At 47.5% G+C, this 15,123-nt stretch overlaps 1 protein-coding gene across 8 annotated transcripts in view; it reads left to right on the top strand.

Moving 5' to 3' along the window:
- The window catches only part of DZANK1 (double zinc ribbon and ankyrin repeat domains 1), a 49,690-nt gene extending 35,272 nt beyond the window's left edge, over positions 1-14,418 (top strand). For 4 of the 8 annotated variants that reach the window (XM_043479300.1, XM_043479302.1, XM_043479306.1 and 1 more), the window contains 6 exons: positions 60-160; positions 2,208-2,288; positions 2,971-3,098; positions 12,225-12,275; positions 12,867-12,941; positions 13,365-14,418. In XM_043479300.1, the coding sequence (XP_043335235.1) occupies positions 60-160; positions 2,208-2,288; positions 2,971-3,098; positions 12,225-12,275; positions 12,867-12,941; positions 13,365-13,488 (560 nt within the window). In that variant the 3' untranslated portion in view covers positions 13,489-14,418. Of the gene's footprint in view, positions 1-59; positions 161-2,207; positions 2,289-2,970; positions 3,099-12,224; positions 12,294-12,866; positions 12,942-13,364 lie in introns of those variants that run through there. The other 4 variants (XM_043479308.1, XM_043479304.1, XM_043479307.1 and 1 more) reach the window with 3 other exon arrangements.
- The last annotated feature ends 705 nt before the right edge of the window (positions 14,419-15,123 follow it).

Below are 15,123 nucleotides of genomic sequence, written 5' to 3'. Positions count from 1 at the left end.
ATCTTACACAAGGGGAGTGGCAGGGGGCGCCACTCGGTCCTGGACTCCTGTCATTCCAGTGAGCGACTACAGCCAGGGCGCTGCTGACACCGAGGAGAAAGTCACCAGGACCAAGAATTTCAAGACCAAACCCTTTCAAGAGAAGAAGCAGCAGCTTTCGGTACGTGATGCTCCTTGATGCTTCAGCCTGTGCATCTAGTGTTTCATTTTGAGATTTTTACAGATTTATTTATTTTTAATTGGAGGATAGTTGCTTTCCAGTGTTGTGGTGGTTTCTGCCGTACATCAACATGAATCAGCCGTAGGTATACACATGTCACCTCCCACCCACCTCCCACCCCATTTTGAGACTTTTTTTAATGAAAGAATACTTTTTCATTTTCTGTTTGCTTTTTTTTATATACTGTGTTTCCACCTTATGAGGGTAAAACCCTTTAAAATCTCTCAAGATTATTCACTGAAATTATTTTACAGTTCTCCCCAGTCTCCTGAACCACCTCTGCTTTTTCTCTAGAGTCAATTCCATCTGCTCATCTTTTTTTTTTTTTTTGGTTTGTCTTAAACATGTGCTGACCCTTGGTTGTCAGGTCATATTGACAAATGAAGGGCTGGTTTGATCAGCACAGGAGCCCAGCCTGGGTGCCCAGCTAGGTGTGGGCCTGAGGTCCCTGTCAGCAGAGGGTTCCTGAAGTGGCTGGCGTGGGAAGGCTTCTCACCTGGTGGACAGTGTGGTGGTGTGAGTGCTGTGGTGTTTTCCATCCCTTCCTGGCCCTCCAACCCCTTCCTGTGTCCATCACAGAGGCCTAGGCTCTGCCCTTCACTTTCTTGGGCCCCATGTTCCCAGTAGAAGCCTCTGTTAGGCAAATCATGAATCGTCTGGAAAACATCTGGTTTAAGCAGCAGCAGAAACCTCCACCCTGCTATACCCTTCTGCTCTGGATAGAGGGGGGTGCTATCCATCCCCACATTCACACTAAGGCCCTTTAATAATGCGCTGTGGATTCAGCCACACCCAACACCCGCCCTCCCTCTGGGCTCCCTGGGGAGAACCCTCTTACACTTCTGGGGTCCACACTTGCTTTTCTTCTTGGCTTCGATTCCTGATCCATCTGGTTCCATCTATTTTCTACCTCTGGAATTCCTCACCATTTCTGATCCACAGATGGTACCCTTTCCAGGTTTCCCACAGCTGTTCAAGTATAGTTTTTTATAAATATGGGCCCTGAATAGTTTTAAGGAGAGCTTTGGAGACAGAAAGAGACATGGGTGCCCTTGCTCACCCACCATCCTGCCCTTTGGCTGGACATCTTTGGCTGTGGCAAGGGGAACAGAGGTGCTTAGCCACGAGCCCAGAGCCAGGGGCCCCGCCCAAGATGCAGGTGGATACGGACAGTGTCGGTTCTTCCTTCATCCTCTGTCACACCAAGCCCCGGACCTCTCTGGCTCACACACCAGCACCCAGCCTGCAGCAGGCGTTCTTTGCAGGTGGGTGCTCACATTCAGGCTGATTTCAAACACGTTATAAAGCATAAGCTTGCATGGTAAAGAATCTGCCTGCAAGGTAGGAGACCCAGGTTCGATCCCTGGGAGATCCCCTGGAGAAGGAAATGGCAACCCACTCCAGTATTCTTGCCTGGGGAATCCCAAGGACAGAGGAGCCTGCTGGGCTACAGTCCATGGAGTAGCAAAGAGTCAGACCCAACTGAGCAACGGACACCACATACAGAGTCAATTTCAGGGTTCACCTGGTTGCTTTTCCTAGAAACACTGATAATAAAACTAGTGTGGGGTTTCTGGAGTCTTTTGTGAGGTTTCTCATTGCATCCCTGTCCTTAGTAGCACAAAAGAGTGTCTGTGTGGAGTCCTTCCCCCAGGCAAGACGTTAGAGACCGGCCAGGCTTACTTTAGATGTGTTTACTTGTGCTGCTGGCCGTTGAGGATCACACATACCACACATGCACACCTCCTACACACCACATACACACCACACACACACGCCTGCATACGTACACACACACACATACATACCCCTACACATATGCATCACACACATGCACACGTGCACACATGCTCACGCTCACCTGTCTCTGGGACCAAACGTAACCCAGAGAGGAGACATTTGACCTGAGGGTTGAGCTGGGCCAGTGGGACTTGCCAGTAAAAACACTCCGCGGCCGCACAAATGACCAACTTCTCTGCTCCTGCAGCCTGAAGACAGGCTTCTGCTGAAGGAGGTTGGACCCACAGGAGAGGGAAGAGCGTCTGTGATGGAGCAGCTGCTGGATGAGGTGAGGACAGCCGGCCTTCTGCCCCATCTCGGGCACACACACAGAGCCGATTAATCAGAAATTGTCCAGGCAGCGGGCCCAGCGGCTAGTCAAAACCTACACAGTAGGGACTTCCGCAGTGGTCCAGTGGTTAAGACTTCTCCTTCCAATGCAGGGGGTGCAGGTTCCATCCCTGGTGGGGGAGCTAAGATCCCACATGTCTTGTGACCCAAAATCCAAAACATAAAACAGAAGCAATATTGTAATGAATTCAATAAAGTCTTTAAAAAAATGATCCACATTAAAAAAAAAACCACTTCACACTGTTACCTGTTGCTAATTTTTATAGCAAAAAAAAAAAAAAAATAGGCTGAAAAGTGCACAGGAACCCCAATAACTTGCAGGCTCAGGGACAGAACCCGTGCTCTGTGACCCTGTGCGAGCTTCCTGTCTCCTGGAGAAGCAGAGTGGTCTCTCTGGGGGTGCCTCCTGCTGGGTGGGGGGCGGGGGTGGGAGGGACAGGAACTCGAGTCCATCACCCATGTGACGCGGCAGCTCTGTCTTCAGAACTGGTCCTGGGCTGCCTGCTCCTCTCTCCTGAGCTAAGCAGTTTACTTCTGTCAGGGACTTGCTACTAGGAGGGCAGGCGGGTGCCACGGCACACAGGCTCTTGTGCGAGTTTGTCCCTTTCCCCACGTGGCAGGGAGCCGACCCCAACTGCAGTGACAACCAAGACCGGCCCGTCCTGAGCCTGGCCGCCATGAACCAACACCACGAAGCCATCCCAGTTCTCGTGCAGAGAGGAGCGGACGTGGACCAGCAGTGGGGCCCGTAAGTGAGACGCGAGGAGGGGAGAGTGCTGGGTGAGGTCGCAGCCAGCGGGGGGCTGGCGGGGCTCCACTGTATGTCTATACGCCCACCCCATTCAACCTCAATCACTTAAGGACCATTTCAACCCACTGTGGCCTGAATGAGAGACTTGACTGTTGTCTGTTTTCCAAATCTGGGTAAAACAAAGGTTTTTAAACCGATCATTGGATCATCTTTTAGTGGCTTTTATAAATGATGATCCAGTTTGTTAGCTCATGAATTTATTTATATCTGTGGGGCCACAAATCCTTAGTCCTTGGGTGCTAAGCCAAGTTTTCGTCATGATCTGAAATGGTGAGAGTGTACCCCATGGAAATGTACTCGTGAAGTTACTGCAGAAAGAAAACCTTGTCCTGGCATCTCCGGATACTAACAGCACTGGGAGGAAGCTGAGTTGAGCACCTCATCTCCTGGGGCCTCGGTGTCCCCAGCCAATAAACAGGACAGAGAGACCCCCAGAGACGTGGGATGGTTACCTACCTGCCTCTCAAGCCACCCGGCCTGGTGACTCTGTTGTTCTCTTGCGAATCACTTTGGAAACTGGGGTGGATGGTGTTTTGAGTCCAGGGCCTCGCTGTTAACAGCTCACATCCCACTGCCCTGATCGCAGATCAGCCATTTGGCCTCCCTCGCTATTGCTGAGACCAGGTGGGGTCCCTCTATGAATTGTGCCTCTGAGGATGGCAAGGAGCACAGGGGATGAAAATTCAGTAGCTTCACTTCTGTCTTCCTCTGTTTCAAAATGTCCTCTAGCCTTTTTATTCAAAATCCCTCAATTTTTCTATGTATGTTTTCAAAGGTTTCTGTCCAGTAGGACCCCATGTCAGTAGACAGGACCCCTTTTTAGTTTCACTTTATAGCAGAATGTTTGGGATGTGGGTGAATGCATTTGATGCCTGGAATTTACTTTCTCAGGTTTTCTGACTGCTCTCATGCGTCATACCTTGTAAGTTTCTTCATTTACCTATACTTACATTATCATTATTAATAGAAATAATGCCACCTTGTTTTGTGGTAAGGTGTACTTTATATTTGTATAATTCCAACAAGGACTTTTTTGGGGGGTTGCAATGAGTCTTTGTTGCTGTGCGGGCTTTCTCTGGTTGTGTCTAGTGGGAGTTACTCTTCATTGTGGTGCGTGGGCTCCTCACGTGGTGGCCCTCTTGTTGGGGAGCACAGGCTCTAGGCACGGATGCTCGGTAGTTGTGGCACACCGGCTTAGTTGCCCCACGGCATGTGGAATCTTCCTGGACCAGGGATCCAGCCTGTGTCCCCTACTTTGGCAGGCAGATTCTTATCCACTGTACCACCACAGCAGTCCAAGACAAAGATTTTTAAATTGCATCTAAGAATAATGTTTGTGGTTTGAAAGATTTACAAAAATCTCTCAAGCATGTTTTGAATCGGTGCTTAAGTGCAATGAGTCCTGGCTTTATGAAGAGTCCAACTAAGAGCATAAAACTAATCTGGACATGGTTCAGAGGACCTGTTTCTCTTTGGTGTCCTCAGTTCCCATTCTTGCTTTATTGTCATTCTGTAAACTGACGTCTTACCCATGGGTGATCTCCTTGCATTTCTACTAAGTCTAGCTCGCGGCTGTGTGGTCTGGCCGAGTGTATGTAACAGCCCTTTTTCACTTCCCCCTGCGTTGTCTGGGTTACTGTTTAACAGTTTATGGGTCATGTAGGATGGGGTTTGGAAAACAGATCTTTCCACCAAGAGCCAATTCTGCTAAGACTGGCTAGTATTTGCTAGTTTGAAGTGTTTGGGCCTGAGCCTGGACATGAGCTCAAGGCTGCATTGAGATCTTTAGGCACAAGCCCCTCGGAGATCTGACTTTCTTTTAGAAGAGGCCCTTTACAAACAAGGACTCACATGCTCTTTCCCACCCCGAGCTGGTTGAGCTGATGGAGAGAGGTCGCCCAGGTGGTCTCTACAGAAGTAACCTCTGTCAAGCAGCCTGGCAGGCAGTAGAAAGCCCCTCCCTAGGATTTCTGGCTCCCCAGTTTGTGTCTTTCATACCAGAATAAATTCATACTCAGCAAAAAGGGGATCTTGTTGTTCAGTCTCTCAGTCATGTCCGACTTTTTGCGACCCCATGGACTGCAGCACGCCAGGCTTCCCTGTCCTTCACCATCTCCTGGACAGAAAGTGGATGGCCAAGGAGTAACACACATCTGCCACCAAAGCTGATACCTCTTGCCGGCAAACTTTAGAAGCACAAATGCAAGGCCTCACGAGGAGAGGGACATGGAAACGTGGCTTGCTTTTGGGTGGGAGCTGGGCTTCTTCACAGTTTCAAACTGTGAACAGTTTCAAACTTCGCTCTTCTGAGCTCTGCCCCAGGAGGCAGGTAAGGCAAATGCAGCTATCAGTGTACTGAGAGGTTCATTGTGGAGATGTATTGTTAGATAATTCAGGATTTACACACAGAGAGTGTGCCTTGATTCATCGAGATACCTAGATCGGGGTAAACAGTTTGCGTTGCTGTGCATTGGTAGAAAAGTGTCTTTATGATACAAATTCACAGAGTACCACGGTGTGCTTGCCCTGCAAAACCGTGTTCTGGAAGGTCTGATATGACGACGACTAGCTACTCGGAGGAACAAACTCACAGCTTGTTGTTCGGACACAAGGGTGTGTTCCATCTCATGCTCTCGCTGTGCTGGAGTCAGTTTGTCTGAGGAGCAGAGTATACAGTGAAGATTTATCATTTCCCCAAATGAACTGTGGTTACGTGGGAAATATCAGTTACTAACCTGGAAAATGTAGCCATCAGCAACCCGACCCCCCTCACCCCCACAACACCTTCATTCAGCAAACTGAACACCCTCTGCTCTCAGTCTGGGGAGAGCTCTGAAGGCAGGAGGTCAGGAGTCTACTTAGGAAATGCTGTGACCCTGTGACTAAATAAGTTCAAATGGGAAATGCGTGATGAACCCCCCCCAGAACCCAAGGGTGTGAAGTGATGGGTAAACCTTCTACCACCAGGGAGGCGGGAAGGGTGAAGGACAAGGAGGAGGCTGGTGTGACCGAGACCTCCGTGGTCAGGCTCTCAGCATGCTGTACACCCCTCACCCTGAATTTGTAACTGGGTGGTCTCAGCTCCCTGAGAGAGGAACAAGCACTGTGTCACATGTGACCTGGTGGCCCTGGCACCTTTAAGGGCACCAGGAGGCACCCACACGTGTGTGGAGTAAACAAATAATTCAAGTGTCTTAGAGCCCAGGGGATGTGATCTGAAAGACCTCATGAGAAACGTACACTTTGAAGGTGACCCCTGGGAATTTTGCTAACAGTGGGGGGAAGAGGAAGAGGTAGCCTTCTGTGGTGATGTAACAGTTTGGAGGCAGGAGAGAGCAAAATGTGGAGAAAATGAGCATATTCTTCTCATCTGTCAAATGAGGGTGATTGTGCTCACGTCATAGAGTTAGTGGAGGATGAAATGAGTGTTTTGAGGTGCCTGCAAGGAGCCTAACGTTTGGACTCTAGTGGTAGCAGTCATGATGCCGTGGTAATGAAAAGGTGGGTGGTTAGGATTTGAGTGGAAACTGTCAACTGCTCAATGATGGACAATGCATAAGATGGGGATGAGAGGGGCCAGGGAGAATAGCCCAGAAAGGTGTTAGGACTGGGTTTAAGTTCTGATTTCTTCTGTTTCTGTTAAGAGATGTCTCCAAGCCCTCCCAGCTCCACATTTTCACGTTAAGGAAAGGGCATGTGTATTTTTTTAATGCCCCAAGCTCTAAGCAGATGAACTTCATAAGTGCTTCTCATACTGTAACATGTATGTGAATCATCCGAGGACCTTGTTAAAATGCACATTCTGTAGATCTGGGTGTGGCCAGGGCTGAGATCCTGCATCTCTAACAAGCTCTGAGGAGAGGCCAGTGGTCCAGGTGCCACCATCTGAGTAGCAGGGATCAAAGCCCATTCTTACAAACACCAAGATGTTAAGAGATGGCCCAGCATGGCCCTTGGTAAGGAGATGGCCTCACAGTGCTGTTGGACATGGGATTTTCTCCATGCCTCACAGGTCAGTGATGTTGATCTGCTCAAACGAATAATAATATCACCACCACCACCAACAGCAATATGAAGGCTGATCCCCAAATCTTAGTTGCCAGGAGAAACTATGCCTCAAACCAAAGGCAGATCTTTGGAAAGCCATGGGAATTCGGGTGTAAGGCACACAGCCATTCTCACTTCCTGCCTCTGGAGAAAGATGAGGAGGAACTAGCCAATCACACCACCCAGATTTGCTCAGGACCAGGGTCCTTGGCCAGGTAAGCTGGCAGAACATACATGAATGCTAAAATCTAAAACTAGATGAGACCTGAAACCACTGGGGTGGCTTGGTGCTGAGGGTTCTACTGCAGCAAAAACCAGTTGAAAGTGCTAAGTTTCTCACTTTCTGGAAAATGGAAAGTCTTACCACCTGGACAGTTCTGACTCTGGAGCCAAAATCAGGCAGGGGCTTCCCTGCACCCACCGTTGGAGGCAGAGGTTCATAGACATGTGTACCTGCAATTCTTGCAAGTCATGTGGGTCTCAGTCTAGGAGGCAACACTCCTTCCCCAAGTTTGTCTGTCTGTTCATTCTCTTCATTGGTGTATTCATTTCACTAGTGGTTTCTGGGCACCTACTGTGTGCTGGTCAGCATTCTAGGCAGTGGACTCACAGCAGTGATGGAGACAGGCCCCTCCCTCATGGAGCTCAGAGTGTAGTGGAGGAGACAGACAATAAACAAGTAAGCAGATGAATGAGTCATTTCAGAGAATGCTAAGTGCTGCAAGGAAAATAAAGCCAGGTAAGAGAGTTGAGCATGGTGTGGTCAGGAGAGGCCCCCACCATCCCCCAGGACCAGAGCAGAGGCTCCCAAAGTTAGTCTGGGACAGGCTTGCTTCAGGTACAGAGTGGCATGGGAGGTTTATTTACCAGTTTCATCATTTCTGGACCTGTCCTAGTGACATTGTCTTATTTATGACTGGGCTAGCAGAAAGATTTCTTAAACTGTGTATGATTGCTGAAAACAATCCATACACACCAAGTAACTTTTCAGTTGTATCAGAATAAGATGTGGACATGACTGAAGAAAACCACATCCTGTGAAAGAGCTTGGCAGCTCTCCGCTACCTTCACCTCTTCATCCACAGTTCTGTCTTCAAGGACAACTAGTGCAAATATTTTAAAGTTCTCCAGGGAGTCAGCTATATCTCTGTCACTAAACAGTACACTTAAATGGGTCATTCCTGATCTAGCATGCTCAGATAGCATCTGTTGATTCCTGCTATGATAAATGGTAATTACACTTGCTGACCCCACCATCACGTTTTGATCATTCTGTTACTGTTTTTGGTTCTTTATTAATTACTGTGAAAATAACAATGATAGTCCTGAACTCCTCTATATTGATTATCATCTTTCAATGATATCGCTTGACTGACCTGTGTGTACTGAGAAGTGTGTACAAGTATGTATTAGTGCTCTATACCTTCACCTCTGTCTTTCCTTCCCCTTCCATCTCACAACTTCTGTTAGTCAATGCTTACTTTTTACAACACTAATCACAGTTGTGTTTACTTATGTTAACATAATTAAGACATCCATTCTTCATCCATAGGTTGATTCCAATGATTGAAAAGTATGAAGAGTAATTGCATTATAATAGCTACATAAATATCATTCATTGCTATATTCTGATTACATTTTATTGTTTGTTGGTTCAAGAAAAGAACAACACTTAGGCCAGTGAAAGTAAAATTTTCTTACCAGAAATGTCAAATGGATTCTCCTTACACACCACAAATTATTCAAAATCAGGCCACATTTTGGTTTTGTTTTGTTTTGTTTTTTTCACAATCCATGACTAACTTGTACATGTTTTGTGTATCTTTGATTCCCCTGGACTTTCTGACTGCCTTTGTTTTTTCTGGTTTGAAAGAGAACACACATTCACTACATCTGTAATCTTATCTGGTTCCTTACTTTTTCAGTGCTTTTTCTCTTAGAGGCTTTCTTCTTGGAGTATACTTACTAGTCAGATTTTGCCTGACAGCTCTCTGGCCTTGGTGCACAGTGCTCATCATGGCATTTCTTTTCACTGGAATTCCCCTGTAAATTGTTCACTCTTTCCTCTTTCTTGGTTTTGACCCTTGTCAGGCTGGAGTGTGGGTTTAGGTAACCTCTTCAGAAAGGGTATGTAGAAAAAACTTTTGAGTCCTTGAATGTCAAGAATGACTTTCTTTTGTCTTCACTCTTGACTAATAATCTTGATATTAATTTCTGCATTCAAAATGATTTTCCTCAAGTCTTAGTAAGCCTTGTTCTGATGATTTCTAGCATCCAGCATAGCCCATGCAAATGCTACAGCAAATTCTTATTTGTGACCTGTTTGTTCCTCCTGGAAGCATTTATCACTGATGTTCTGAGATTTCACATGGGTATTTTTTTGATGTACTATTTTTCATTCATCCAGGTGACCCTTTCAGTCTGGGGAGTCATGTGTCTTTTCAGGGGAAGTTTCTTCTATTTTTTGTATTCTCTCTTTCTAAAATTCTTATGAGTTAGATGGTGGGTCTCTTGAATTGACCCCCTCTATCTGTCTTTTTAAATTTCTTTCTCCATATTTTTCATCTCCCTTTTTCTCTCTTAAGAGGTTTTCTTGGCTCTCTTGCTAACTACTCTTTATTTCAACAGTCAGTTTTTTTATTTTCTCAGTTCAGTTCAGTTCAGTCGCTCAGTTGTGTCCAACTCTTTGTGACCCCATGGACTGCAGCATGCCGGGCTTCCCGGTCTGTCACCAACTCCTGGAGCTTGCTCAAACTCATGTCCATCCAGTCAGTGATGCCATCCAATCATCTCATCCTCTGTTGTCCCCTTCTCCTCCTGCCTTCAGTCTTTCCCAGCATCGCAGTCTTTTCTAATGAGTCAGTTCTTCGCATCAGGTGGCCAAAGTATTGTAGTTTCAGCTTCAGCATCAGTCCTTCCAATGAATATTCAGGACTGATTTCCCTTAGGATTGATTGGTTGCCTCTCCATGCAGTCCAAGGGGCTCTCAAGAGTCTTCTCCAATACCATAGTTCAAAAGAATTAATTCTTTGGCGGTCAGCTTTCTTTATGGTCCAACTCTTAACATCCATACATGACTACTGGAAAAACCATTACTTTGACTAGATGAATCTTTGTTAGCAAAGTAATGTGTCTGCTTTTTAACATGCTGTCTAGGTTGGCCATAGCTTTTCTTCCAAGGAGCAAGTGTCTTTTAATTTCATGGCTGCAGTCACTGTCTGCAGTGATTTTGGAGCCCAAGAAAATAAAGTCTGTCACTGTTTCCATTGTTTTCCATCTATTTGCTTGAAGTGGTGGGACTAGATGCCTTGATCTTAGTTTTCTGAATGTTGAGTTTTAATATTTTCACTTTTTAACATTTTCACTCTCCTCTTTCACTTTCATCAGGAGGCTCTTTAGTTCTTTGCTTTCTGCCATAAAGGTGGTGTCATCTGCACATCTGAGGTTATTGATATTTCTCCCAGCAATCTTGATTCCAGCTTGTGCTTCATCCAGCCCAGCATTTTGCATGATATACTCTGTATATAAGTTAAATAAGCAGGGTGACAGTATACAACCCTGACATACTCCTTTCCCTATTTGGAACCAGTCTGTTGTTCCAGGAGAAGGCAATGGCAGCCCACTCCAGTACTCTTGCCTGGAAAATCCCATGGATGGAGGAGCCTAGTGGGCTGCAGTCCATGGGGTTGCTAAGAGTCGGACACAACTCAGCGACTTCACTTTCACTTTTCACTTTCATGCATTGGAGAAGGAAATGGCAACCCACTCCAGTGTTCTTGCCTGGAGAATCCCAGGGACGGGGGAGCCTGGTGGGCTGCCGTCTATGGGGTTGCACAGAGTCGGACACGACTGAAGTGACTTAGCAGCAGCAGCAGCTGTTCCATTTCCAGGTCTAACTGTTGAGTCTTGACCTGCATACAGATTTCTCAGGAGGCAGATAAGGTGGTCTGGTATTCCCATCTCTCTAAGAATTTTCCACAGTTTGTTGTGATGCACACAGTCAGAGGCTTTGGCCTAGTCAATAGAGCAGAAGCAGATGTTTTTCTGGAACTCTCTCACTTTTTCTGTGATCCAGCGGGTGTTGGCAATTTGATCTCTGGTTCCTTTGCCTTGTTTAAATCCAGTTTGAACATCTGGAAGTTCACAGTTTACATACTGTTGAAGCCTGGCTTGGAGAATTTTGAGCATTACTCTGCTAGTGTGTGAGTTGACAGCAATTGTGTGATAGTTTGAACATTCTTTGGCATTGCCTTTCTTTGGGATTGGAATGAAAACTGACCTTTTCTTCTTGACCTGCATACAGATTTCTCAGGAGGCAGGTAAGGTGGTCTGGTATTCCCATCTCTTTAAGAATTTTCCACAGTTTGTGGTGATCTACACAGTCAGAGGCTTTGGCATAGTCAATAAAGCAGAAGTAGATGTTTTTCTGGAACTCTCTTGCTTTTTCAATGATCCAGCGGGTGTTGGCAATTTGATTTCTGGTTCCTCTGCCTTTTCTAAATCCAGCTTGAACATCTGGAAGTTTACTTTCTAAGAGAGCCTTTTGGTTCTGATTGCTTCTTCTTCACAGACTCTGTTTTTGTCTTCAGTCATTTTAAATTTCTTATGTTTGTGTGTCTTGGTTTTCTCTTTGATGCTGCCAGTTTTTCTCAGATGTGCACCATTGTTTATCATCCATTCAGGTTTGCGAATGGGAAGTGGGCTAGGTGGGTGGGAATTCTGTGTATATAGCAGGAGCTTATCAAATGAGGGGGGCTTGGCGAGTCTGTGAAGCTGCTCTCAGACTGGGACAAGTGGAAGGCTTCCCTCTGGGCATGGGAGTTGTTGACCTGGTTCTCACCAGAGGCTGCATGTATCATCTTCACAAAAGAGGCCACCACACTTTTTCTCCACTGGGATAAGTTTATGGCTGCAGATACACCTGCATGTGCAGGGGACAGGGTGGTGGTGTCGAGGGAAGGACCAGGGGCCAGGAGAAGGCAGACCTTCAGCTGCTCATCTCATTTCTGTCTCCAGCCATGACTCCCACCTTCCATCACTCCTGCCACCTCTGATCAGGAGCCTTTCGTGAGTTCTGGAATGCAGGTACCACCCCTTCCTCCACTGTGGCATCCACTGCTCCCTCACTGGGCCAAGCTGACGAGGCAACGTGGAGAGAGAGTCTGGCACATAGCAAAATATGCTGTCTGACCTCTCAGGCCTGCCCTCGGGGCTCTAAGACTAGTATTTGTTTTCATATCACACAAGCCACACTCACTGAAGCTAGGGTCATTGTCCCCACACAAGAATAGGAGCCTCATCCCTGAAAGGTGATTGTCATATGGACAGTCGCCAGGATTCAAGCCAAGAGTGAGACCATGTCCCACACATTCCACAAACTCTTGCAGGAAATACACTAACATAGTGTTTATTAGTATAAATTGACTATAAACCAGATCCTTGTGGGATTTCTCACTTTAAAACTTTTTCTCTGACATCAAAGCTTACCCTGCTAATCTTCCAAAGAAAGGAGCAGAAAGGGAAGAGTCAAGAGATTTTCCTGGGTTAGTTAAGTAGGTCATGGGTGAAACCAAGGCCCCATTGGTTGCCTGCTCCCTCTCCAGTCTCTCAAGGATGCTAACCAAGGATTTAGCCAGGGATTTTTTCCCACCCAAACAGGCTGCAAAATACAGCTCTTCATGAAGCAACTCAGCTTGGCCGGGCAGGAAGGGAGTGCATCGCTGCCTTACTGGGGTATGTTCCTTGGCCTCTGGGGGACACTCCAACTGCCACAGTGATCCCCTTGTTGGTCTGTGAGGATTTCAGGGGGTCCTGGCACCCAAACAGCTGACCCAGTGAATGGGGGCCACCATCCCACCACGGCTCCCAAGGCACTAAGAGCTTTTCAAAGCACAATGAAAATGCTGCCCCCCTTAAATCCACCTGGTTGTGGGTTGTGGAGGCTGTGGGAACCCTCTGTTGGGACTGGCATTGGACGTGTGAGATCACAGAGCCCGTCAGAAGGGCTCAGGGTAGAGCTGCCTTTGAGGGCTGGGTCATGGTGGCCTCTCGCGGGAAGTTTGGGACGGGGGCCCAGGAGCCCCTCCAGCAGGGAGGAGTCAGGCCCTGAGGCTCAGGGACCGGAATCTGTCAGCTCACCCCCATTTTCCTTCGCAGATGCAACGCCAGCGTCCAGAAGAAGAACGCGAGAGGCCAGACGGCGTATGACCTGGCCCTGGAAACTGGGGACGAGCCCGTCACCTCGCTCTTTGCTGCTAAGCTAGGCCTGGATGAACGCTAAGCCCAAGGGCCCCACAGGCATCATTCAGAGAAGTCACCCAGCTCCGGCTGTGCTGTGTTCACTTCCTTCCAAATGCATATTAGAGATTTGGAAATCGAGCTTGAGAGCCACTCATAAGATTTTAAAAAATTATGTGACAGTGTAAGCCACCCATGCCCACACTCCCTGAGTATTTCCCCAAACGCCCTGGATCCTGATGAACGTAGTGTACACTAGTGGTGTGTTGCTGCTTGTCTTCGAATTTGCTCTTGAATCTTAATTTATTTCTCAGTAGACAGTGATTGCATACTGTTGTTGTTCAGTCTTTAAGTCATGTCCAACTCTTTGTGACCCAGTGGACTGTAGCATGCCGGGTTCCTCCGTCCTTCACTCTCTCCTGGAGTTGACTCAAATTCACGTCCCTTGAGTCGGTGATGCTATCCCCCCACCTCATCCTCTGCCACCCCCTTCTCCTTTTGCCTTCAATCTTTCCCAGTCTTTTCCAATAATTGCATATGGTTCTAAGCAAAGAAGTGTAAAATCTCATGTAGTGAAGAGTCTCCCTCCCATCCCCGCCCCACGACCACTCACGTTCCCCCTCAGACCACCAGTGACCTACATGTCAGTTGTGTGATTCCAGAAGTAGCGTAGGATTATATAAGCAAGTGTATGTCGTATGTGTATGTGTATGTGTTTGTGTAGAGTACACGTAAACGTAAGTGAAAGTAACACACCTATATTCTGTCCCCTCTTCTAAGACAAATAGTGGGAAACCACATACTGCTCTGCATGTTATTTGCTTAATATATCTAGTAAATTGGTTCCAAATTAGTGCATAAAGATTGAGCTTATTAGAATCTATGAAGCTGAACTCATCAATATTCGTATTGTTATGGCTTGTTCTCTGGTTGACAGGTAAGCTTCAAATAAACCAGTTACAGGAATGTGAAACTTTGATTCATTCTTTTTTTTTAGATCATCGTCTCAATCTTCATGCTAACGTGCTGATGTTGCCATCACGGAGTCTCAAAATTGTTTCTGTTAACCTCTGAAAATGGGATATTCATTAACTTAGAATAGTTAATTCATGACCATAAGTGACAGACCCTGTCGGGGTGGCTGCTGGCATCGCCGCCTGCACTTCCTTTCCCAGGGTGGATGCCTGTCCGCAGGGGGACGGGTGCAGGGTCAGACAGGAGCCCCGGTGGGGTTGTGGGCTTGGACGGCGGCGACCCTGGCTTCCAGGTCAGAGGCCCAGTGGCCACATAAAGGGCACAGGGGACAGGGGAGTCAAGTGAACCCCCGACCTGTCTCCCTCCCCCTCACATTTTTCAGGAGAGCCGGAGCCCCTCACAGGGGAGCCTGTTCAGGGCAGGGCCTTCTAGAGACGGGTACTGAGACACTTTGGGGCAGAAGAGGGTGGGTGTTCACTGGGGACCAACCCCTGTGAGAGGAGGAGGCGGGGCGGGGCAGGGGGCGCTGCTGGTGGCCATGCACATACACCCACCTACCCACACCCCCACCCAACTGCCCCTCGGCTGCCTCCTCCCGGGCTGCTCTAGTGGCCTCCCCACAAGGCAGGTGGCCGACGGCTTCCCCTCAAGGAAAGGTCCCAGAGGGTGAAGCTGAGTCAACTGTTGATTTGATCACCTGTCC

This window comes from Cervus canadensis, chromosome 10 (assembly GCF_019320065.1).
Source record: "Cervus canadensis isolate Bull #8, Minnesota chromosome 10, ASM1932006v1, whole genome shotgun sequence".
Taxonomy (NCBI): Eukaryota; Metazoa; Chordata; class Mammalia; order Artiodactyla; family Cervidae; genus Cervus; species Cervus canadensis.
Note: the sequence above shows the minus strand (reverse complement) of the source record. Positions and strands in the feature narration are given on the sequence as shown.